At 38.4% G+C, this 26,976-nt stretch overlaps 1 protein-coding gene across 1 annotated transcript; it reads left to right on the top strand.

Annotated features, from left to right (window-relative positions):
* Positions 1-166: 166 nt before the first annotated feature.
* Positions 167-26,976, top strand: LOC114668260 (uncharacterized). Its single transcript, XM_028823940.2, has 5 exons — positions 167-441; positions 4,244-4,373; positions 12,099-12,284; positions 24,660-24,830; positions 25,715-26,976. The coding sequence occupies exons 2-5, from the start codon at positions 4,328-4,330 to the stop codon at positions 26,101-26,103; spliced, it is 792 nt and encodes a 263-aa protein (XP_028679773.2). The 5' UTR covers positions 167-441; positions 4,244-4,327; the 3' UTR covers positions 26,104-26,976.

Below are 26,976 nucleotides of genomic sequence, written 5' to 3'. Positions count from 1 at the left end.
GTTTTTCAAAATCTACCATATGTGTTGTATATGTTTTATACATTATATTAACATGCAATATTTCTATATTCTTCTCAATCTTAACTTTTTCACAGGAAGAAATTTCCTGGTTAAAGGTTGCAGTGTTATTTAACACCATAATTGTATTCCCAGAGGTCAAATGGGTGTATGTGTTTGTTTGTTTTTTTTAATTTCCTTTTCTTTTATTGCTAAGCCTACTTCCTTGTACAGAACAGACTGGAACTCTTTTAGACTAGAAGTCACTATTGCAGTTTCTGAACATTCTGAACAAAACTGGATATATCTACAGTCAGGTGGGGCTTAACTGAATACACTTTAAAGGATTTTGTAAATAAGTTTGAGAATTCCTTTCCAAAAATAATTAAAGTGACAGAAGGCTTTTTGGGGCGACAGGAGTTGGACAGCATCAGTTCAAGCACAGTAAGTTTAAATATAAATTTAAAATGATTTTCAAATGTAAGAATCATACTGGGTTTGGGTATTATTTTTAGTCAAAGCATGCACTTTCATTTCTCTTGTCTTTGCAATTTTTTTTTGCACTTACAATTGTGATAAAGTGTTCTTTAATTTCAAGTGCTGGGCAATTATTTTTACAGATATGAGTCACTTTTAATGCAGTTCATGAGCAGGATTATTGAAACCTTAAAAAAATCAATATATAAATACATAGTGTAAGAGCCTTAGAAAGTTAATGTTTAATATTAAAGTCATATAAGTGTTTTCTTAACTTAAATAGAATATCAGTTTCTCATAATTACTTAGAATGTGATATAGTCTTTTACCCCCTATAAGTTAACATGAAATAGAACTTTCTTTGCCTTATCTTTAAAACTGAGTGTTCATTAAGCCAGTTAGTAAATGGTCTCATTGCTAGCATGAACTGTTAAATAAGTTTGTAAATGGGAGATTCACATATAGTTTTCTGACTGTTTTTAAAATGAAAGTTCTAGACGAAATACGACCGTATGACCAAACTTAGGAAGAAATGAACCAAGATAAATGAATCTTAAACAAGAACTTTTCTTTTCTTTAGTATCAATTTTTTTCTATTTTTGTGTGGAATTTTTGCTTTAAACTTACTAAAACTTATAAAACAAAAATATTTAGGCTGAGAAATTATTCGAGAAGGCATCATGCTATTGCCAGAACCTATGAAACAAATTAAAGATGCAGGACTTTGTAATTTTGAACAAATGCAGCTACACATAGACAATATTTTGAAATGTGTATTTGATTGCTATATGACTTAACAGAAAATCAACTTTAATCACTGGTAGAGAAGTTAGTGATAGCAAGGCAGATGCTGCTTATAATGTTTTTTAATATACTGAATGGAACAGAAAACAGAATGATGAAAATACAACCCAAAATCAGAAAAAAGTTGGGATACTTTGGAAAATGAAAATAAAAATAAAACAGTAACTCTTAAATTTACTTTGACTTTTATGTCACTGCAGTCAGCATGAAAGATTATTTCATATTTGGTCTGGTCAACTTCATTTCATTTGTTAATATTCATCCATTGCTGTATTTCAGGCCTGCAACACATTCCAAATAAATTTGAGATGGGGGAAAATTAGGGTCAGTAATGTGGTAAAATAATTAAATAATGATATGATTTCAAACAGGTGATGTCAACAGGTGATTGTAATCAAGATTTGGTACAAAAGCACTATTCAGGAAAGGCTGAGTCTGTGCAGCAAAGATGGGCAGAGGATCTCCAGTTTGTCAACAAATGCATGAGAAAATTATTGAAATGTTTAAGAACAATGTTTCTGAAAGAAAGATTGGAAGGGATTTGCATATTTATTCCCCTTACAATGCATAATATCATCGAGCAAGGAGACATACCTGAGCTGAACCTCCCTCAGACAGCACTGTGTCAAGAACTGTCACTCATCAACAGATGACATAACCACATGGGCAAGGGATTACTTTGGCAATCCTTTGTCAAGCACTACAATACAGAACTAAATTCATAAATGCCACTTAAAACTTCACTGTGCAAAGAAGAAGCCTTATCTTAACCATGTCCAGAAACGGCATTGACATCTCTGGGCCAGGAGGAATCTGGGATGGGCCATCTCATAGTGGAAATGTTTATTATGGTTAGACGAATCAGTATTCCTGATCTTTTTTGGAAGACTTTTATCAGTAACAAGTCCAAAAACTAGGGTCTGTCATGGTATGGGGTTGTGTCAGTGCACTTGGCAAAGGTAATTTATATATCTGTGATGGCAACATTAATGCAGAAAAGTACAATGAGATTCTAGAGCAACAATGAAAAGACAATGAAAACATCACATTCTGCACACTTTACAAAGACATGGCTCTGGAAGAAGAGGGTGAAGATGCTAGACTGGCCTGCCTGCAGTCCTGACCTGTCCCCAGTAGAGAATATGTGGAGAATTTTGAAATGTAAAATGCAACAACGATGACCCTGTACTGTTGCACACCTTAAGATGTGTTTGCAGGAAGAATGGGACAAAATAATACCGAAAATGCTTCATTACTTTGAATCCTCAGTGCCAAAACGTCTTTTAAGTATTGTGAGAAGGAATGGCAACGTTACAAAGTGGGGAATGTTTTATCATCCTAACTTTTTTGGAATGTTTTGCAGGCATAAAATCCAAAATGGATGCATATTAACAAATGAAATGAAAGTTAACCAGACAAAACATGAAATATCTTGGGCTCATAATGTCCGCAATGAAATAAAAGTCAAAGTAAATTTAAGAATCACTGTTTGTTTTTTTTTAATTTGTATTTTCCATACCATTCCAAATTTTTCTAATTTGGAGTTGTATTAATTAAAATATGTGAAAATTATGACACATAAAAAATAATTATGAAGAAAATGAAAACGAGAATTTTTGAGAATCTTTATCAGTTGAAATTTCAGCAAACTATTTTCATGTTTTTAAAGATTTAATTTTATTTGGTTTACAATATAAGTCTGGAAATTTAATAAAAGTAAATGCGATGTATCACACATAGTAAGTAAACATTTAGATTTGAATGCACAATAGGTGGTTTGAAAGTTCACCTTATATGAAGGACCTAGGAGTTGAAGTGCACTGTTCACATAGCCAGACAATGTATTTATACTGCTTGTGTGTATCAAAATTGTTCTTGTGTTTTATGAATTCTCACAAAATACCAAATCACAATCCACAATTAATTTAACAAAAACTTAATATAAATTTAATTCAAGCAACATTAATATTTTACACAGTAATTATTTGTTTGCCTCTTGGTTTTTAATTTTTGTGCAATTTGAGTTTGCACTTCTAGTCAACTTATTTGAGAAAAGTTGTTAAACATATCCATTCAGTTACAGTGTTTTGGTAAATCAGTCTCTGAATACACGATGTAGCTGAGTATAGGGAAGGTGAAAATAGGTAATCCTCAATTTAAGATAGTTTTGTATTGCATTTTTACAAACTCCCTTTTATATTTTACTACTTAAGGAGTCTGAGTAACTGTGTAGTAATTTTGTTTTATTACTAGATATAAGGGTTAGCCCTATAATCTCACAGCTCCAGGGACCTAGATTCAGTTTCTAGCCCACTCACCATATGTATGCTATTTGCTTCTATTCCCACACCTAAAAGGTGAGCCTGATAACCTAACTACTGACTTTGTTGCCCTATGGGAGTGGAAGTATGAACTTGCTTTTCAATTGATTGTTTTATTCAAGGTTGTTTCCTGTCTTTTACTAAGTACTGCATAATGGTTAAATTGTATATTTTGGTACAAAAACTCTTGATAATTTAGGTTGAGAAATGTACTGTTCCCCTTTTGACTTAAAACTTCATGGATTATTGAATTTATGGGATACTCTTAATCATTTTCCAATACATGATGCAAAAAAATTGTTAATGAACTATTGCTAATGAACAATTTTATGACTTATATTTAACTGTCTGCTGAAGACAGTGCAAAGTTAGTTCCTGTTTTGTATCCAAAGGTGCCAGAATACGGTCAGGCTCCTTGCAACCTGAAATTGACTAGCAGGTTTGAGAATCTTATATTATATTTATAAAATTAAAATTAAAAATAAAGTAATTGATTTTAAAGAAATTTCAAGCATCATGAAGCATTCAATTTCTGTCATTATTCTCCAGGCAAGCAGTGTTTTTCAGCTTGATATCATGTAAATATCATCATAAGAGGTGTGCATCAAATTAAAATTAAAAGCATCAATTCATATTGTTCACAGGTTCTACATGTCCACTCACTTTATTCTCAAGACAGAGCTGTTGTTGAAAGCAAATCTGGAAAAATATTTTCTCTGCCTGCAAAAATGAAGCAAGTGTTGTTCCTTGTCATAAGGCCTATTGGAACGCCAGGTACTGCTATCTATCTGTCACAAATACTAACAGAAATGTGGACTCTGTGGTGAACTTTTCATGATTAATTATTACCCATATTTATTATTAACAGGTATTTTTTCTCTTGTTCTCTTCAGTTTTTGTGAACCCATTACTTGCTTTGGATATGCATTATATATGTACATTACACAGGATATGTGTGTATATACGTTAAACATTCACAGAATCTTCACACTTCTTCACACTTCAACATATTATATTGGCCAAGTGTGCTTTAAAAAAACATTTTTCAGAGTTGTCAGTCTTTACCTCTATTTTTTCTTTGAAGAAGAGAAAGGGAGCTGCTGTTTTCAGAGTGACTGCCTCCCTCATTAAATATATGGGAAAGCATCTAATTAGAGAAGTGTCCAAGAAACATCCAGGGTTTCATGGAAATTGAATCATTTGTCATTTTGAGTTTAATATTTAGCAAGGTTTAATGGCCAGAATGAGATATATCTGTTTGGACTGATAAGATTCAAAAACACATGAGTGACCAACCTCTGCTTCTCTAAGTTTAAGAAGGATTGTAACTTTCTGAATTTCTGAGCGAGAGAGAGAGAGAGAGAGAGAGAGAGAGAGAGAGAGAGAGAGAGAGAGAGAGAGAGAGAGAGAGAGAGAGACAGACAGAGAGAGAGAGAGAGAGAGAGAGAGAAAGGAAAGGAAAACCACACCCAGCGATCTTTTTTTGTTGGCTGTTCTCTTTCTGATTTATCAAACTTAAAGATTTTTGTTGATTTTCTTTAATCCCTGACTGTCTTTTCTCTTCACCTTTGGGAGAGTCATTCAACATAGGGAAATCTGTCCTGATAGATGCCTTTTTGTGTGAAAAAGGCACAAGCAGAATTCTTTCAGAATAAATCATAACACCTTATAATTATCTGTGCAAACTTTTGTTTAACAAAACAGTACGGTTTTATGAATTATAGAAAAAACAATTTTTAGTTTTGTATCACTCGTGTTGTGCTACAAATGGCCTTAAATGTGCTTTAAAAAATTTGTTTTATATAACCTCTGTATTATTTATATACATGTAGAAAACTCAGAATACAAAATTATGCAGGCCACCTTTAGTCTTGTTTGAATCTTTTCAATTTTCTTGTTTTCTTATTAAGACTCTTTCTGGGCTTAAGCTGCTGATATTTGTTTATTAGATTTGACTGTTTGTACAATAGGGTCTCAAACTTTCCAGTTCAAAAATATATACTTCAATTAAACCTGTGTTTTTTGTCTTAAAATAATGTATCTCTGCTTTTGATTAAATTGACGTGTTTTATTTTGTCAATATATAGTTTTCAGTTCTGCAGAAGGCGCAGAAAGAGGGAACCCCGAAAATTACTCTAGATATAGTCTCACTATAGTAAGTGGCTTAGTTTACCTATCTGAAAGGACGTTGAAATAGAACTCCTACTGTGAATAATCTAAAGGAAACCCATCTCTGCCCAACTGTTCCACTGTCCACCTTTTGTAAAATATTTTCCACACAAACTTAAATTCCTTTATACTGTATATTGTTTTGTTGGTCTTCATTCCTATGTTAGGCCCATACTTTCATAAATCTGGAATGGTGATCTACACCCAGACACTTGCAATTAATGAAGCCGCCAAACCTGAAATGAATGCAAAGCACCACAGCAGTAGGTTATGTTGAAGAGCAAAAAATGCTGTTTATCAAGTTTATACCCAATCATTTTCAATTAACATATTATATTAAGCAATTATTTGATATGTTTTTAAGAGCAAACACATGAATCATGTAATCACTTCAGTGTATTTTACAGGATGACACCATAGTTTTAGCTAATTCCGCAGAACCAGAGAGCTAGGTTCAAATTGCAGTGTGCATCTTAACCTAATGTCTAAAATTTCATTTGTGTATTCTGGTTTACCTCTTATACTCCATACACCAAGGTTAATTTGTGACCCCAAACTGGCCCTTTGTGCTTGTGAATATGTGGGTCAGTGTGTAATAGTTAGAATATTAAAGAAAATATGTTTTGTCCCTCAGTGGTCTTCTCAAAAACTATCCTAACTAAAATTCACTTGTTTTAGCAACAAAAGACAAAGAAAGCATTTTCCCAAGATGTCTTACAAAGCAAATAATGAAAACAAAAAACAAGATGAAAACAGTGAATTACATGTACTGTTCAAAGATTGGCATAAGCAATACAGGAGATGGGCGGCAGCAGTTGTAGCTCTGCTGCCTCGTAGTTATGCATGGAGTTTGCATGTTCTCCCCATGTCTGTGTGGGTTTCCTCCAGGCGCTCTGGTTTCCTCCCACAGTCCAAAGACATGCAGGTTAGGTGGATTGGCGATTCTAAATTGGCCCTAGTGTGTGCTTGGTGTGTGGGTGTGTTTGTGTGTGTCCTGCGGTGGGTTGGCACCCTGCCCGGGATTGGTTCCTGCCTTGTGCCCTGTGTTGGCTGGGATTAGCTCCAGCAGACCCCCGTGACCCTGTGTTCGGATTCAGCAGGTTGGAAAATGGATGAATGGAATACAGGAGATGATAAACAGAACTTAAAAAAATGACTGTGTCATTTTGTAGAAGGGATTTAAAATACAATAGACACAGACAGGTTCCTATAATAAAACAGGTTTCTCTTGATATGCTACTTTCAAAAGATTAGCACAAAGAGAAAGAAACTTGTTGTGATTGTTTTTGGATGGCATTTCCTTATTACAACGATGCAGTTATTATGTAGGTCTAAAGTAGCTTTGTCTACAACCAGACCTGGGGAATAAGGGATAAGCTGGGTGTCATTCATCTCCGTTTTGTAGGTATAGGAATAAGAGAGGAATAAGAATTGATGACCCTAGAGTTCTTAAGATTTCCAGTGCAGTCCCAGACCTCTGAGCATAAGAAGCGGTGATGCTGCTTTAACAGGTTGATCAGCTGTTCTAGGCACAATGCCCCTTTCATCCTATAGTTGTCTTCTCTAACCCTGCTTTACCCTTCAATGAAGGGTAAGTTGACAGCCCCTCCTCTAACCTTAACCCGTGAGAATCTAAAAAAATAAGTTTCTATTCCAAATGTATGTTAAAAAGGGCTTATTTATTTAAGTACACAGCATAAAAATATGATTGCATTAGTTTGTATAGTATAAAACAGAATAAGTAATCGTCTTTCCTATATAGCATACCACATTGCTCCTTTAACACAGTTATGCATAAGTAATAAAGAAAGTAGGTCATACTGTTACTCAAAATTTGCCTTTATTTTCTGTCTTCAAAGTAGGAATGTGTTGAATGAACAATCCGTGGTCTTAATAATGAAATTCTTAAATTTTCTGTTTTTAAAAACCTTCATCCTCTTTAAAATATTTTTGTATTACAAGGGTGTTGTACCGTGTTAGCCATTATGGATGTACTGAGAAGTCAAGCAAGATGACACCTTTTATTAGCCAATAATAGGTGTCATCTTGTTGGACTTCTCACAAAACACTTTGGTGGTAACTTAGAGCCTTCAGTACTACCTTTCTCAGGTATCCTTAATTTATTAGTAAGTATAAAAAGCAATCATAATTATAAAGTTCACTGCATGATTACTCTTTAAAATATGTTTTCTTCATTTTTGTCAATTTTTGTTTACAATTAGCAAAAAGTCTCAAGCTTACTAAAGCATACCAATTAACTATACAAAAACATATTAATGACCTTTTCATGACTTAATAGAGCATAATATGTCTGAAGTAACAGATTATAGTACTTAATAAACTGCAGAACACAAAGGAGGCACTTATCTTCTTGGTTTTACATAATTTGTCAAGGACACTTGTCAGAAATATATCAATAATCTGGCTCAGCATGTATTTGCTTCATCCCAAAACTTTTCAACTGAAACCTCAAAAGCATATAAGCATTCTTTTGTTTTTCATGCACTGAGTATCTTTAATCTATTATTGATCTGAATTGGTCCTAGCCTAAGTCTTTGTTGGTGGACAAAGGTGGCTTGACTTCTTTAAAGCTAACTTTATTTTCCCAGGTTCTTTCATACACTGTACTGAGCCATCCCCTGGTACCTTTCAGCACACAAACCAAATCTTGTCTATTCTCTTCATAAAAAAGGCAGCAAGAGGACAAAAGCTGAAGGAAAACAAACCAAGCACAAAACATTGAAGCCTGGTATGCCTAATAATGTGGAGGTTTTTAACAAACTGAAAGAAGTTTGATTTCTTATTTGCATTGTTTAAATTACAATAGACTTCCTGATAGATAGATAGATAGATAGATAGATAGATAGATAGATAGATAGATAGATAGATAGATAGATAGATAGATAGATAGATAGATAGATAGATAGATAGATAGATACTTTATTAATCCCAAGGGAAAATTCGCATACTCCAGCAGCACCTTACTGATACAAAAAACAATATTAAATTAAAGATTGATAATAATGCAGGTAAAAACAGACAATAACTTTATATAATGTTAACGTTTACTCCCTGGGTGGAATTGAAGAGTCGCATAGTTTGGGGGAGGATCTTCTCAGTCTGTCAGTGGAGTAGGACAGTGACAGCAGTCTGTCACTGAATCTGCTCTTCTGTCTAGAGATGACACTGTTTAGTGGATGCAGTGGATTTTCCATAATCGATAGGAGCCTGCTGAGCGCCCGTCGCTCTGCCACAGATGTCAAACTGTCCAGCTTCATGTCAACAATAGAGCCTGCCTTCCTCACCAGTTTGTCCAGGCGTGAGGCATCTTTCTTCTTAATGCTGCCTCCCCAGCACATCACCGCGTAGAAGAGGGCACTCGCCACAACCGTCTGATAGAACATCTGCAGCATCTTATTGCAGATATTGAAGGACGCCAGCCTTCTAAGGAAGTATAACTGGCTCTGTCCTTTCTTACACAGAGCATCAGTATTGGCAGTCCAGTCTAATTTATCATCCAGCTGCACTCCCAGGTATTTATAGGTCTGCACCATCTGCACAGAGTCACCTCTGATGATCACGGGGTCCATGAGGGGTCTGGGCCTTCTAAAATCCACCACCAGCTCCTTGGTTTTGCTGGTGTTCAGGTGTAGGTGGTTTGAGTCACACCATTTAACAAAGTCATTGATTAGGTCCCTATACTCCTCCTCCTGCCCACTCCTGATGCAGCCTACGATAGCAGTGTCATCAGCGAACTTTTGAATGTGGCAGGACTCCGAGTTGTATTGGAAGTCCGATGTATATAGGCTGAACAGGATCGGAGAAAGTACAGTCCCTTGTGGCGCTCCTGTGTTGCTGACCACAATGTCAGACGTGCAGTTCCCAAGACGCACATACTGAGGTCTGTCTTTAAGATAGTCCATGATCCATGCTGCCAGGTATGAATCTACTCCCATCTCTGTCAGCTTGTCCCTAAGGAGCAGAGGTTGGATTGTGTTGAAGGTGCTAGAGAAGTCTAGAAACATAATTCTTACAGCACCACGGCCTCTGTCCAAGTGGGAGAGGGATCGATGTAGCATATAGATGATGGCATCCACCTTCTCCTGATATGCAAACTGCAGAGGGTTGAGGGCGTGTTGAACCTGTGGCCTCAGGTGGTGAAGCAGCAGTCTCTCCATGGTCTTCATCACATGTGATGTCAGAGCAACAGGCCGGAAGTCATACAGCTTACTAGGATGTGATACCTTTGGGACTGGGGTGATGCAAGATGTTTTCCAAAGCCTCGGGACTCTCCCCTGTTCCAGGCTCAGGGTGAAGATGTGCTGTAGAGGACCCCCCAGCTTCGATGCACAGACCTTCAGCAGTCGTGGCGATACTCCATCTGGAACCGCTGCTTTGCTGGCACAAAGTCTCCTCAGCTCTCTGCTCACTTGCGCTGTTGTTGCAGTGAGAGTGAGAGTGGGTTAGGGTGGTCAAACCTGTTAAAGAAGTTGTTCATTTGGTTTGCTCTCTTCACGTCTCTCTCGATGGTGGTACCCTGCTTCAAGCTGCAGCCAGTGATGATCTTCATCCCATCCCACACTTCCTTCATGCTGTTATTCTGCAACTTCTGCTACAGCTTTCTCCTGTACTGCTCCTTCGCCGCCCTGTTGTTGTACATGGTATATTGCATTTCTCTGTCGTTCTGCCTGCTGTTTAACTGAGCCATATTTAATCATTGTGTCCTGGACTGTATTCATTTGTTGGGGTCTGGTTCGTCTGTCTACCTGTGTTCTGAGGACTGCGTTTGGATTTCATTTGCTTTCCCGGAAGAAAAGGAGTGCTCCTGAACAATCCATCCGACTTCATCCTTTCAGCAACAACCGGTAGGACTGTGTTTTCCTTCACCCTTTCAACCTACAGATCGCTGGACTTAATTTCGTCACCTCCCATTTTTAATCCGGTTTGGTTTTCATGGACTTCGCTGTGTGGTGTTTGTGTATATATGTTAAATGTAATACCGTCGAAGGGGTCAGGGGTGGTATTACTGTTTTCATTTAGTTAATTTTATTTCATTATATTCTTAATTGTTTACCTTTCCCAGTGTGCGTTATTGGTCTCTGTAGAGAATGTGTGTGGGTCGATCCAAGGCTGGGGATGTTCCTGGGGTCTCCTCTATTAAAATAAATAAATCACCGTCACCTTTGATGGTGTGAATCTTAGCGGCCCCTGACCACTACAAATGTGAGGCCTTCATTGTATTGCATGCTAGAATCTAACTTGCCCTATACAGTAGTACAATATAGAATAGCAATAAAGGATTGGGTGGTCAGTTGGCTTAGGTCATTTAGAAAAATTATTTGTAATTCCCAAAGCTTGTGCACCATTGAAGTCTTGTGAAGAATTAGTATCCAGAAAAAAGAAAAAGTGGAAATAACTTGGAGAAAAAAATGTAAATAGAAGTGGGCAAGCATCTTTGTCATGGGGGTCAAAATACTGAAAAAAATTGTCAAGGCCAGAACCATAAAACTAAAGTTGTAGTCACAATTACACAGCAAAAATGTCATCACACAGACTTTTTTTCCTCTAAATTAACACTAATTGTTGCTGCATGTTAAACAGCGAATTTGAAAATTTGAATTATAGAAGCTGTGTGTTGCCATCCTAAATAGAAGGGATGTGATGACATAATGTATCATGTGACCAGCAACATGCATCGCAATCATTAACAACATCACTACAACCATGGAAAAATCAACATAAAAAAATGATCCATCCATTTTCCAACCCACTGAATCCGAACACAGGGTCACGGGGGACTGCTGGAGCCAATCCCAGCCAACACAGGGCAGGAACCAATCCCAGGCAGGGTGCCAACCCACCGCAGGACACACACAAACACACCAAGCACACACTAGGGCCAATTTAGAATCACCAATCCACCTAACCTGCATGTCTTTGGACTGTGGGAGGAAACCGGAGCGCCTGGAGGAAACCCACACAGACACGGGGAGAACATGCAAACTCCACGCAGGGAGGACCCGGGAAGCGAACCCAGGTCCCCAGGTCTCCCAACTGCGAAGCAGCAGTGCTACCCACTGCACCACCGTGCCGCCCCATAAAATAATGATGAAATAATAATGACCTTAATTTAAATAAAGGATAGCATCAAGAATCATTATGAACAATAAATAATAGATGGTCAAAATACAGTTTCAAAACACTGGACTAGTTAAAATGTATTTTTTTCTTTGGTCTGAAATCTTTGAGAACATGTATTATATTTTATAGTAGTTTTACATGCAGGGTAAAATTAAAGGAAATCTTTTATTTTCTCTGTTTTTGGACTAGAGGGACCTTTTAGTCTGTTGAAAATTCTGGAGGAAAATGTTTTACCTGTCACCATAAGGCCTACACAACCTTTAACCTTCCAGGAAATGAACAATCCTACTAGTGCTTGCCACAGGGTGGAACTGCTAACTGTTACTCAAGTCTTCAAGGAAACATTTTTGCTGGGCCACAGTATTAATAACAAAGGTAAGATGCTTTACTGTGTAATAGCAATGCTAATGTACATAAGAACAAAGAGAAAAATAAATTTGACAAGCAAGAGGAGACCACTCACTCCATCAAGGCTATTTGTTTAGCTAATAGCTAAGCTGTTCCAATATCTCATGCAGATATTTTTAAAGGTTGTCAAGGTTTTTGGTTTAGTTACATGTTTGTTTCAGAGTCCCAAAACTCTTTCCATAAAGTGTTTCCTTGCTTCAGCTTTAAATTCACTTCCCCTTAATTTCTACTGATGCCTTAGAGTATTGAATTTATCCTTAAGCCTAAAGAATGTTGCTGGATCTACTTTATCAATGCCTTTGAGGATTTTAAATGCCTGGATTAGGTCCCCACACAGTCTTCTCTGCTCGAAACTGAACAGGTTTAATTCTCTGAGTCTGTCAGAGTAGGACATGTCCTTAATTTTTAGGATGCACTTGGTTGCTCTTCTCTGCCCAGCTTCAACTGCTGCTGTGTCTTTCTTGGTCACCAGAAATGCACACAATACTCCAAATACAGTTTTACTAGTGCATTATATCATTTAAACATAATGTAATAGGAAAGGAATATCACATTTCAGTTTATATAATGTTTTTTAAACCTTTAAACATGTCATATGTATTACAAGCAACATTGAAAGACACTAATCATAAGCTGAATTGCACAAAACTTTGCTATGGTTCTGCTTGTCAGCTTACAGCTTTTTAAAGCTGATAAAATACATTTTCTGAAATTGTATCTCCCTTTTCCAAAACCTTAAATAAAAATAAAAATGAAATAGTCTCCAAAATGCACATCTCTACCAAAAGTAAAGAATTGGTTCAAAAGCATATGAACTTTGCACACAATAAAACCTTAAAAATACACTCAGATTCATTCAGTGCAGTACTGACTATCCAGTAGACATGAGTGCAGTCAATTAAAAAAGCTGTTACCAAATATATAAATGAAATGGAAACAACTCCATAAAGAAAAATGAACAAATATGCATGTCAGTGAAATCAAGAAGGAACAACACAGTAGAAATTAATATATCCAAATTGTTAGATTTATTTATGGATGTGTAAATGATTTTTTGAGGAAAAAACTAAAAATCATACATTGAAGTTCTACAGAAAGAATCTGTCCATTAGACATGATTTAATTTACTTAACCCTCTATATCATCAGGCAGACAGACAGCATAAGAAATAACCTAATACTGTGGAAAATATTCACTTGACATGACTCTGCAGTTGAGTCCTAGCTTAGAGAAGATTTCACAAATTCTTCTTTGCATTTCCTGATCACCTCATCTCACCTACCAAGTGAAAACCCTGGTGGATACTGTGGTGTAGACTCCACACAAATAATTATCAGACTAAGATCCCAAATAGTTTCCAGGAGCAAAGTAGAAGTACTATGTAATTTATGCCTGTAGATAGGCATTTAAATATTGTAATAGGCTGTAGGTCCATCAGTGTACCTGAGTGAGCTTTACCTGAGTGATACATGTGTTTTGTTAAGAATTAGTGTTTAAGGTCATAACATAGCATTTCTCTGGAGCGAAGCTGAACCTTCATTTGAGCAACCAATTGCAATGTACAATTGCCTATGTATTTGAGTCATTTTCTTGTTGTACAACCCAGCTGTGCCACTGCTTCAGTTCATGGAAACTGAACACACTGTTACTAAACACAACTATTCAAGTATTTATGCAGCAATGTATCCAAAAACCATAACAACACCCCAACTATACTTGAGTGTTGCCATGAAGTTCTTACTGCAAAATGCAAAGTTAGTATCTCTTCAAACATACAGGTAGCGATGACCATATTTAGCAAAATGTTCAATTTTTAACTCCGTCTATAGAGTACTCTTCTCTCACAAACATCATTCTCTTATATTGAGCAGAGAATTTCATCTTGCTGCTCTGCCATCAATCCATACTTTTATTTAATGCCTTTTACTGTCTTTCTGACTGTTGTGGAAAAAAAATAACTTACAATATTTTAATTTAACAAAAGGAGCTCTTTAATAGCATTAAAGCTGATCCAGAAATTTACATTACAGTTCTGAATATCAGTTTTTTATAGTTTGGAAATCACCCCCCACAACACTCTTGCCATAAATATTAGTTCACACTAATGAGAGTTAGATCATGTCTGGTGACAGTTAACAAACATTTATCAGCTTTATTACTTACAGAGATCATTAATTGCCTTATTATTACTTGCTTGTCTTTAGTGGTAAGTCAAGCAGAATTACATCTTTTATTGGCTAACTAAAAAGATTACAATATGCAAGCTTTCGAGGCAACTCAGGCCCCTTCTTCGGGCAAAGAAGGGGTCTCAGTTACCTCGAAAGCTTGCATATATATTTTGGCAGGGAAGCCTCCACGCTGGGAGGACCGGAGGAGCCAGCCTATCCAGAGCATTACCTCCCCCGGAGCGCTAGATGCTAGCCCCACTGCGTTGCCTAGGACTCCCGCAGGGTTTCATGGGAGTTAGAGTATGGTGCATCCCTGTTGGGATCCGTGGGCACCGACAGGGGGTACTGTAACTGCTGCTGAGCTCTACAGAGCAGCTCTTCTGCCACACCCTGAAGTGCTGCCAGAAATACAGTAGGTCAGCAAGCACCTGGAGCACTATTGGGTGTGTTATAAAAGGAGTAAGCAGCCACTACTCCAGGAGCCAGAGGTGGGAGGATGGAGACGAAGCTTGCCAGGAGGAAAAAAGAGAAAGAGAAGGATAAAGGATTTGTGTATTGTGTGCTTGTGCTATTTGGACTGTGTTGTGCCTGTGGGAAACGGAGAAGGCACTTCCCACAAGGGAGAAGAAAATAAAAACGCACGTGTACTTTGACCTTGTGCCTTTTATATCTGTCTGTGTCAGGGTTGGCTTTCACTATATATATATATATATATATATATATATATATATATATATATACAGTGGAACCTCGAGATACGATCACCTCTGTATACGAGAAATTCAAAATACGAGGAAAGTATGAGCGAAAAATTCAGATCTAAATACGAGCATTGGCTCACGTAACGAGCCACGAGCCAGGCTGTGGGTATAGCTCGCGGCTTAGCGAGGGGGCGTGGTAGCTGTAGCGAGCCGCAGGGCGATCTGCGGTGTCTGTGTTTCTCACCTAAGTGCACAGTGTGGGAAACTGCCCACATCCATGATTTGTCCTGTGGCTGATGGGCTGGGCAGGGTTGCCACCCGTCCTTTAAAATACGGAATCATCCCGTATTTGAGAATGAAATTGCGCGTCCCGTTTTGAATCAATACGTATGCGTCCCTTATTTTTTTGTATTAAAGGTGGTAACCCTAGCAGCTGCCATGTCTTCCCCGCATATATAGAGAAGCGCGGGCCGGTTAAGGGGGAGAAGAAGTAAAAGAAAAGAGAGGAGAGGAGAGAGAACGGAGGTTGCAGGAGGAGGCAGGAATCCGCAGCAGTAGGAAGTCGGTGCGAGATAGCGAGCGAGTACAGGCGAGCCAAACAGCTGAAGCAGGACGGTGTAGAGAAGGTCAGCTGCATTAAGTGTCTCGCCTGTTGCAGAGCCCGCATGGGAGAAGCAGGTGAGACGCTAACAGAGAAGAAGCACCGAGGATTGTCATCTGTTTTTTGAAGACTGCTTCCTGTTGACGTTTTAACCTCGTGTTAAAGGATTGTTATTCTTATGTACTTTAAACCTCCACTTCACAACTGTTTTAAGGATTATTTATTTAAAGATTTAATGAATGCTCTACTGCACTTTGGACACCTGTTTTGATTCTTTTAATAATCAGTTATATTATTTACCAGTGTTATTTATTAAAGGTAGACTACAGTATATATAATTTATCAGTGTTATTTGTTAGGAAAATTTATTTTTATGTTAATATATTTGGGATGCGGAACGGATTAACTGGATTTCCATTATTTTCAATGGGGACGTTTGTTCTAGATACGAGAAATTCGCTATACAAGCTCAGTGCTGGAACGAATTAAACTCGTATGTAGAGGTTCCACTGTATATATATATATATATATATATATATATATATATATATATATATATGTATATATATATATATATATATATATATATATATATATATATATATATATATACAGTATATAATTATCACGCATGCCCATCAGAGGGTCAACTTGCAGGCTTATTAGAGGTAAGCACTACCACCGCAAGACACCAGATGCTGCGATCACTGGCCTTTCTGTCTCTTTTTTCACCTACAGCTCTTATAAGATGCCCACTGAGGGCAACTGACCCAACCCCTTCTAGTCCACAAGATATAAAAGCAAGGAGCATATGGAAGGAGGTGTCTCATTCGGCAGATGAGACACCTGTGCTATGGGTATGACCACCCTTAGAATACAGCCTATGTCTACAATTTGCTTTTGCTTCTTTACCAAACCATTTGGCTTTTGTTAATCTGACCCAATTTTTTATTCCCAGTAAACACCTGGTTGGCACCCCAACATTTCATTTTCACTCTTGACTCTACCGATGAAAAAAAAAATTATATATATATTGTAGTATCCCTTCCCAGGTGGGCAAATACACCTCACAAGCAAGTGGTGGTAATTGTCCAAAAAAAAAACAATGGTTTTATTTCTTTTCTTCTGGCTTAACTGGCCCAAAACAACGTAGTCAGGACAAACAAACAGACAAGACTGAGTCAAACACATTCTCCAACAGAACCTCCTTCCCAAAGTCCCTCCTACCCCAGCACCCCAGAGGCCAAAGTGGCAGTTGTGTCTCCTCTGCCCGGCCCTCTCCACAGCACTCCGTGCAGCCCCTTTTTTAATTTTTAGAACACACTGCCTCAGTGGCAATTTCTTTCCCAGACCGTTACACTGCCCGCCCCCAACCCCCCCCCCCATTATGTCCTGAAGACAGCAGGCATACTCAGGTCCAGACTGCTGTTCTCCCCTTTCCGGTGGCAAACCATATTCGAGAGAGACCGGGATTCTCAATACCTGGCCCAGCATCAACATGGCAGGGGTACATTGCGTAGACTTCTGCTCCACTCTCCAGCATGCCAGGAGAACCAAGGGCAATTGCTGATCCCAGTCTCACTGGTCCTTGTTTACCACCATAGCAAACTGAGCAGATAAGGTGAAGCGGAGTGGTGCGCGTTTTTCGAATGTGTAGGTCGCACACATGGTGAAAAACTTTACTTTCAAAATTATGCCCTTGATCTGAATGGATTTCTAACAGCATGCCAAACCTACTAAACATGCCCTCAACCAGGGCAATGGCCACGGTTTCCGTATCTTGGTTGGGAATAGGGTACGCCTCCGGCCACTTGGAGAAATATTCTACCTCAACAAGGATGTACCTGTTCCACTGTTGAAAATGGGGAAAAGGCCCCAATATGTCTATCCCAACCTGCTCCATAGGCAGACCAACTTGATATTGTTGAAGGGGGCAACTGATTGTTCAGAGGGTCCTTTTTGTGGAGTGCACACATCGCAACAGTGGCAGTGATCTTCAATATCTCGTCAGCACCACCCCCAGTAAAACATCTGTCGGAGCCACTTCAGCATCTTACTGACCCCAAAGTGGCCAGACTCCACACCCCCATCCACTAACTTAAGAACATCATCCTGTTTCCCCTTTGGCACTATCACCTGCCACGTGACCTCTCCAGTGGTAGGGGCTCGCCACCTTTTCATCAGCACCCCATCCCAAATGGCCAGATTGTCCCACTAAGATGAGAGACCCTTAACAGTCATACCCTCTGGGGCTGCCTCCTTCCAACTAAGTCGGTGATTGTCTGTCATCCAGGCTCTACCTTTCTTTATCTCTGTATCCTGGTTCTGCCAAAAACCGCAATCACATTGCCCCTTAGGCAGCACTAACATGGAGTAACTGTGTTTCACCTCCCTTGTTCACTCTTAGTCTTCCTGACGGCGGCAGTAGTTACAGTTCATCTGAGCACACAGCCTGAAGGAAAGCGTGTCTGCGTTGTGATGTTGACCCCCCGGCAATGTTGGATTTCAAACTGAAACGACTATAACCATTCCAGCCACCTTGCCACTTTCCTCTCTGGCTCCCTGAAAGACATCAGCCATTGTAATGATGCGTGGTTGCTGCGCAGTGTAAATGCAGTCCCTTATAAGTAGTGTTGAAAATGCTGGATCACCTCCACCACTGCCAGGAGCTATCTCCATGTGATGCAGTAATTTCTTTCTTCTCTGCTTAGGGTTCGGCTGAAATAAGCAACTACTCATTCTCCCTGGAAGTATGGTTGTGACAGGATGGCCCCTTTCTTTGTTAGCCGGTGGAGGGATGCAGCCACTGTAGCAAACCCGGGAACAAAACACCAGTAGTAGGATGCCAATTTGAGAAATCCTCGGATTTGCTGTACATTAACTGGAGTCAGCCAGTCATGAATCGCTTGAGTCTTGCTGTCTTCTGTGGCCACCCCCTACACTTACTCGGTGCCCCAAGTAGGTGACTTATATATATACAGTATATATATAACTGGGCAAAAAAATTAAAGGAACTACTTAGAGGAACCCATTGTGACTGATTATTTTGACAAGATTCGAGGAGTCAGAGAATTTATGCAGCTTTGCAATTTGCATCACATGGAGCTTTATAATGATGATTGTGAACAAGCCGTAGACCTAACAAGCTAATTAAGGTCTGAGACCTTGGTAAACGTTACCTGAGACCTCAAATATATTGATGCACCCAAACATTTCCATGATACTCGTTTCCCTTTTTCACTGTACAATTTCAGAAAACATAAACAATACACTAATCTTGCATAAAATGTAGAATAGTTTTGGTGATCAGTTCATCTCCTGTTCACTTAAGTATTCTCAGTAACAGGCATTTTAAGCAAGAATGTCCAAACCTTTGCATGCCACTGTACACCTGAAAGTATCTGGATTGAGATTTGATGCCATGCTGTTTATGTTGTTCATCAGCAGACCTGAGTGAGGGAAGAGTACAGGGCTTCACAAGTGTCTGCAAATGTATAGGTACAAACCTGTTGACTACTCAGTTTTAAAAGATCAAGGATTTGAAGTTAATACATGCTACTACCATGAGCCAAAGTTAATGTTAGTAACAAGACAGATTCCTTTTTTAAATTAAAGTTGAGTTTTCTGAACAAAATTACTATAAAGCCCTTTAACAAATGTATTGTGTGAAAAGTAAACATTGAGCTCTTTTATCTTACTCCTACCCACCACTAGTCATGCTCTAGAAACAATGGTATCACCCCTAGAGTACTTTTCTCTTGCACCTCACATTGCCATTGAAGATCACATGAATAACAATATTGTTTACATGCAGAACCAATACAGTCCACATACAACAATGCAACAATGTGTGTATGTATAACCAGCATGTTTCGTACAAGAAACCGGTATAGTACACAAATAAAACCGGTTCAGTTCTCACATGTTAATGGATTTAGTACATACATAAAATCAGCAGAGTGCATAAGCAAAACCAATATATTACCCACATGAAACCAATATTGTACATACACAAAACCATTACTAGACAATCAGACCAGTAGTATATGAACACAAGCCATGTGTTCATACATAAACCAATAATATGAGTGCAAACCAATGCAGATCTCTCACAAACCAGTAACAAACACACCTGAACCAGTGATATACAAGTTCAAATCAAAATAGTTTCAGTACTATATATTGGGAACTTGACCTGGCACAAACATGACACTGAGGCACGTGTACAACACAACAAAAGACTTTTATTTTCTTCAGCTGGAGGGCACGTCTTCCCCGTGAAACCCCCAGCCACAACACAGTCCCAAGTACTAAGCACAAGCAAAACACTCCTGTTTGGTACCACCACTCCTCCCTGGCAACCTCGTCCTCTTCCTCCAGATTCTGGCTCCTGAGTGGTGGTTGCTGGCCATTTTTATAGCCCAACCGGAAGTGCTCAAGGTACTTGATCACCTGCTTCTGATTGCACTTCCGGGCAGGGCTGTAGAGTTGTCCAGGCCGGCTCAGGGACCCATGCAGCACTCCCTGGTGGCCACCCCAGATCCCAACAGGGCTGTGGAGAAATCTCCCATGGAGCCCTGCGGGAAACTGAGGCACCATCGTCAGCTAGAGAGGCTGCCACCAAGCATGCCAGGGGAGGTACTGAGAAGCCCATGGTTGCTCCCCCGGAACATATGTAGAAGGGGCATCCCGGCCGGGAATGGGACCCGTCTGCCCGCCACAATATACAAACTCATACAGTTCACATCAAAACTGATAATATACTGTATAAACACAAACCAATACAGTTCACACGAATGAAACCAGAATTGTATGTCCACAAACCAATGAAGTATGCATGAAAACATTAAATATTCATACACCAATAGTGTTCGCATATAAACAAACAGATTACGTACTAAAATATATGACAGATGCCCTGTTTGACCCCTTATAAAACACCATCATCTATGATATCAATTAACATTCAACAGAGGGCAATGACCATTTTCACTGTGCCATGGTGCTTTAAGGACATCTTATCACCCATATAAGATATTTTAAGGGTTTTTTAATTGTCTAATATCTGCCTGACTAAATAATACTGCAATGGAAATATCCATACAATATCAGCATCGATTTCACCTGTTACTCTCGCTGTACCTCTGAAGAAAGATTTGTTGAGCATTTTGGAATTCCATGCAGATTCTCTTACATACACTGCACAGACTATTGCCTCCCTTCATTTTATTATTAATAATAAAATTGTATAGTCCCTTGAGTTTAAAAAATAATATTTACTGTGTTGTGCCTTTTTACAGAAATAAGAGTTTTAGAGTGCTGATACACTAAAGTTTCCTGTAAAGGTCAGTTAAGGATTGCTTAAAATATGGAACTTTATAATAGGTTAGGTTTAGAAATGTACATGAAGGGATGAAAAATGCATAGTCATGTAAATTCTACCTAATAGTTTAAGAGCAAAAGTAAAATAAGTAACACTTAAAAAATAGATTTCCCTAGTGCTGCAAGTATCAAAAAAAAAACAAGTAAGGTGGAGCTGTGTGTAGCTCAGCATAATTATGATATTATAGACAATAACAAGGATGGAGTGGAGTATAACATGGCCTCATTTTGTTTTTTGTTTTTTTAGGAATGCAGACAGAAAAGGGGGGAAGAAGGGTTACTGCAGAATTTAAATGCATGTTTTCTTTATCTGGTTGATGAAGCACATCTTAATGAGGGTGTCTGGATTCATCTGGAAAGAATTTAATAATAGAGGCCTTTTTTTAGGATTGTGCTATAGACCCTTCGATGCAACAATGATTTAAACACATATATTTTTAATATTATTAAAAAAGCAAGTTTTACAGGAAGTTATTATAGTCATAATGGACTTAAACTACCTGGATATTAACTGAGCAAATTACAGAGTACAAAAGCAGGAGTTTTAGAAGGAAGCAGTGACCGTTTTTAACACAGTAAGTTAAAGCAGCAACATGGTGGGAAGCCTGTCAAGATTTAATATATTGTAATAGCTAGGATAAAGTTCAGGGTGTAGTGGTGATTGAACAACTAGGGTCAATTGACCATAATATTTTACAGTTTAACTTTTGAACTTTTTGGAAATTAAAAAAAAATCTGCAGTGGGCAAATAAGGATTTGAAAAAAACAGCTCTATAAGGTTTGTAAGACTAACTCCAATGAGATAGGATAGGGCATGTGGGTGCATGAGGGCAATTGTTAATAAAGATATTAGGGAAGCTAAGAGACAGGTAGGAAGGAATATAGCAGATAAGGCTGTAACAATTCAGCCCGCCACGCTGACACGAGACGATCGTTACCGCTAACCTGTCCTAATTTGCAGCAGATGATAAAAAGAATAGGCCAATATCACACCCTGTAGAGCACCCCCCATACACACCTTATTTTAAAATGTTCAGTCAAATCTGATGCCGGAGCATTTCTAGTCTGAGTGGTGGAGTGGTGGCTCTGAGGCTAAGGATCTGCGCTGGTATCCCGAAGGTTGCCGGTTCGAATCCCCGTCACTGCCAAAAGAGATCCTACTCTGCTGGGCCCTTGAGCAAGACCCTTAACCTGTAATTGCTCCAGGGGCGCTGTACAATGGCTAACCCTGCGCTCTGACCCCAAGGGGTATGCGAAAACTAACAAATTCCTAATATGAGAAATTGTATAAGGCGAAATAAAGAACAAAAGACAAAAAAAAAAAACAAAAAAACAAAGACTAGTCAATATCCATAAACACATGAGGAATACATTACATCACAGAAAAGGCAGGAGAAAAAAACATAATCCCTTCCATTTGCCCTAACCCCCCCATCCCAAAAAAACCTTTATATGTGACGACACAAAAAATATATCTATATACAATAAGAATATCCCTCCCCCAGGTCCCCTTCCAGAGCTTATAAGTAAGTCCACAGTTCCAGACCCTGTGGGCAGCAGGTGAAACGAAGCATGCTAATAGGTGCTGACTCCTAGCAGCAAAAAATCTTTACGATAAAAGCTATACAGGCAGTCTTCCTCCATGATAAAGAACAATAAGGTCTTTGAGAAGCTCACCCAAGTCTGTGGGAAATAGCGGAACACCCAATTCATCAGTCAAAAAAAGAATTTCTGACTTCCACCTAACTGTCAGGATGGCTTAGGCCAGTGGTGTCCAACTCTGGTTCTAATGGGCCGCAGTGGCTACAGGTTTTTATTTTAACCAACTTAATTAGTGAGCCATTTTTGCTGCTGATTAACTTAGTTGTAACTGACGTGATTCAGACCCCTTAGATAGATAGATACTTTATTAATCCCAAGGGGAAATTCACATACTCCAGCAGCAGCATACTGATAAGGAAACAGTATTAAATTAAAGAGTGATTAAAAAATGCAGGTAAAACAGACAATAACTTTGTATAATGTTAACATTTACTCCCCTGGGTGGAATTGAAGAGTCGCATAGTGTGGGGGAGGAATGATCTCCTCAGTCTCTCAGTTGAGCAGGACATTGACAGCAATCTGTCACTGAAGCTGCTCCTCTGCCTGGAGATGATACTGTTCAGTGGATGCAATGGATTCTCCATGATTGACAGGAGCCTGCTCAGCACCCGTTGCTCTGCCACAGATGTCAAACTGTCCAGCTCCATGCCTACAATAGAGCCTGCCTTCCTCACCAGTTTGTCCAGGCATGAGGTGTCCCTCTTCTTTATACTGCCTCCCCAGCACACCACTGCGTAGAAGAGGGCATTCGCCACAACCGTCTGATAGAACATCTGCAGCATCTTATTGCAGATGTTGAAGGACGCCAGCCTTCTAAGGAAGTATAATCGGCTCTGTCCTCTCTTGCACAGAGCATCAGTATTGGCAGTCCAGACCAATTTATCATCTAGCTGCACTCCCAGGTATTATAGGTCTGCACTCTCTGCACACAGTCACCACTGATGATCACTGGGTCCATGAGGGGCCTGGGTCTCCTAAAATCCACCACCAGCTCCTTGGTTTTCCTGGTGTTCAGGTGTAGGCTAATGATTTTTTTCCAAGGGCGGCACAGTGGCGCAGTGGTAGCGCTGCTGCCTTGCAGTTAGGAGACCTGGATTCACTTCCTGGGTCCTCCCTGCGTGGAGTTTGCATGTTCTCCCCTTGTCAGCGTGGGTTTCCTCCCACAGTCCAAAGACATGCAGGTTAGGTGCATTGGCGATTCTAAATTGTGCTTGGTGTGTGTGTGTGTGCGCACCCTTTGTTGGCTAGGATTGGCTCCAGTAGACCCCCCCGTGACCCTGTAGTTGGGATATAGTGGGTTGGATGGATGAATGGATATTTTTTCAGTTTTTATATGCACCACATAAAAAACACACACTTTAAATCACTATTGTTTTCATAAGATAAACAACTATTTTACTCTTTCAAAATTTAGTTACACCACCATTCTCTGCAGAACAAATTGATAGCAAGGCTATTGGCTTACACGTTATACAGTAAATCATTTTGCTGCTCTAAAATGGGAAAATAAGCTTAACAAACAGCAGTAAGTTTTCTTGTAACATGAATAATCCTTTATTAGGGCAACTTTCTGGGAAGGAAAGAAAGAAAATGAGACTGGTATTTAAGGAATTTTAAGTTACCACTCTTCATCACAGAAATAGGGATCTTCCAAAGTATGAAACAGTGACCTGAGCTATAAGATGTGTAGGCATAGTATTTGTAAGTTTAGTTTTCACATTTATTTTTGTTTTCCTTTTTCAGCAGATATACTCAAAACACTTACAACATACTGCAAAATTTTAAATAATTTCCAAGAATAATGAGTAGCATTTTGCATTTAAATAATGAAGTCCAGTATACAAAATAAACATTAAAGATTTTGTATATTTTCTCTGCAATGCTTTAGGCTTCTTAGAAGTGCAGACACCATTGGTTCTTCCAATGTATATGAAACAAGTGCGTCTAGCCTTGGCAGAGGGTTTGAAAGATAATAATGAAGAGGAATGGGATGCAGCCTGCACAGAATACAGTCAGACAGTACAACAGAAAGCAAACATGGATCACTTCATCTTTGAAGGTTGGAGATTACAGATTATTCTTTCAGTATGTCTCTGCATAATGCCTTTTAACATTTTTGTACAGAACAATGCTTACTATATTTTATCATGTAAGTTGTTTTATCTTATGTTAGTGAACAGAAGTGTGCATAATATGTTTAAAAAGATATTTAAAGAAATTAGTTGTGTATGTTTTAAAAAGTCTAGCTTCAAAAGAAAAAATAGTCTGACAGAGTTCAACAGCTCCTTGAGAGTAGACAAAATGGTACTTTGAATAATCAAAAAACTTATGGGAGAGTTGTAAATGTTGCATTTCAATTGAATACGAGTGACGTAGAGCTCATTCCCCTCCCAAAACATTCTTAGTGTGCTTGTCATTTTCACAGAATTCCTTAAAAAGAACCTACTTCACATAGTGTAACCTATTAATTGTCTGATCCCACTTTGTGTTTGATAAGATCGGTCGGTTAATTTAGAAAATATTTGACCTTCAAAAACTCTTTCATAAAAATCATTACTGTGCAGACCCACACAACAACAGTAAAAGGAAAAAACATTAAGTTATCAGTCAATCCATAAAGTTAATCAGACTCAAAAATGTATTCCACAAAAAGGTAACACTAAACTCCAAAATGGCTTGAGTCGTAGGGAAAAAACAAATTTATGGTTACCCATGAAACTTTTACTAAGGAACATGGCACATGAATTTTAATAAATCACTATTTTCCTCAGTTGCTTATTTATTTATTTACAAAATATTTCTTACATAAAATGTCTATCAATATTTGAATACTTTGTTTTACTTTCATTTGTAGATTTATTGTTATCTTAATTTTTAACAGAATATAGTTTTTTTCAAGAATCATTAACATTTGTACTAATTTTCACACATTTTGTTTTATAGAGATTTCCTTACTTGATAAGCAAGAAATAATGAAACATAGGAATATGTATTCAGAGGTTGAGCCCATTTACATGGATCTCAACAAACAGTTGAAAAAACCAACCCCACCGCCCAAGCCTGAGAAGAATGTAGCTTGCAAGTTTTTTAGTTTTGCTGATGTGCCCAAAGATCTCCATGAGGCCAGCGTGGATGAAATATGTGACTGCCTTTTGCTACTCAACTTAAATCAGTATATTCAATCATTCCGCACAGAACAAATTGATGGACAATTTTTGTATGACCTGGATGAGGCCTTGATGCGAGAAAATCTGGGAATGAGTAAACTTCATGCAGCCAAGCTATTACGCTTCAGAGATGGCTGGAGACCCCGACTAGAGGAAAGCATTTAGCAGGGTACTTGTATGCGAGCAGAAGACAACCTTAACATTAGATTAGTATTTATTTTGAGGAAAAATAAGCATGGTCCATGCATGTTTAAAGATTAAATTCTTATCTTATCACTTTGTTGGTAATTCTGCTGTTTCATTATTAACAACCAAAGAGTATATGCAAGTTCTAACACTCCACGAATGTCCCAGAACAAATGGAGGTATTGTGACAACCTATTACAATAGATGTTCCAAAAGTTTCCGCAGTTTTATTAACTCTATTTATTAAAAATTTCAAAAGCAAAATGCATCACTTTTCTACATAGTCACCTTTGTTTGTGATGCAATTTTCCCAGCGTCATACCAACTTTTTAATGCTCAATTACTACTCCGCCCGCCTTCACCATTTCTAAAGAAAATGTAAGGAAAGTGTGGAAATTTTTTGAACGTCCCTCGTATTTGCCTTTGAGTGCTTTAGAAAAGCATTGATATAAACAAAATTAAAAAGTTGTTCAGGGCAATTGATTAATCTTTACCCAACTAAAAATAATACAGAGTTTACTTTTATAAAATTCACATTATGGACAGTCATTAAATGTTCTGTGCACCCTTATAATTGCACCCTACATTTTGCTTAATGAGCAGGAAGAGTGAGGACCCTGGAGACAGAATTATTATTTTTTTTTAATTTCACTGCAGTCTGAACTATTTCAACTATTTTCTGCTCTCATACACTGTATATCTGCTTAATCTATTGTAGCTGACTATGGATTTACATTACTGCTGCCCTGAACTACTGTAATTTGGCAGTGTTGCTCAAAAACATGAACATTGTACCATTAATATACTGGTACCATAGTAGAAAATTAAAGACACACAATGGTTTTTATGTAA

Source organism: Erpetoichthys calabaricus, chromosome 17 (assembly GCF_900747795.2).
Source record: "Erpetoichthys calabaricus chromosome 17, fErpCal1.3, whole genome shotgun sequence".
Classification (NCBI taxonomy): Eukaryota; Metazoa; Chordata; class Cladistia; order Polypteriformes; family Polypteridae; genus Erpetoichthys; species Erpetoichthys calabaricus.
Note: the sequence above shows the minus strand (reverse complement) of the source record. Positions and strands in the feature narration are given on the sequence as shown.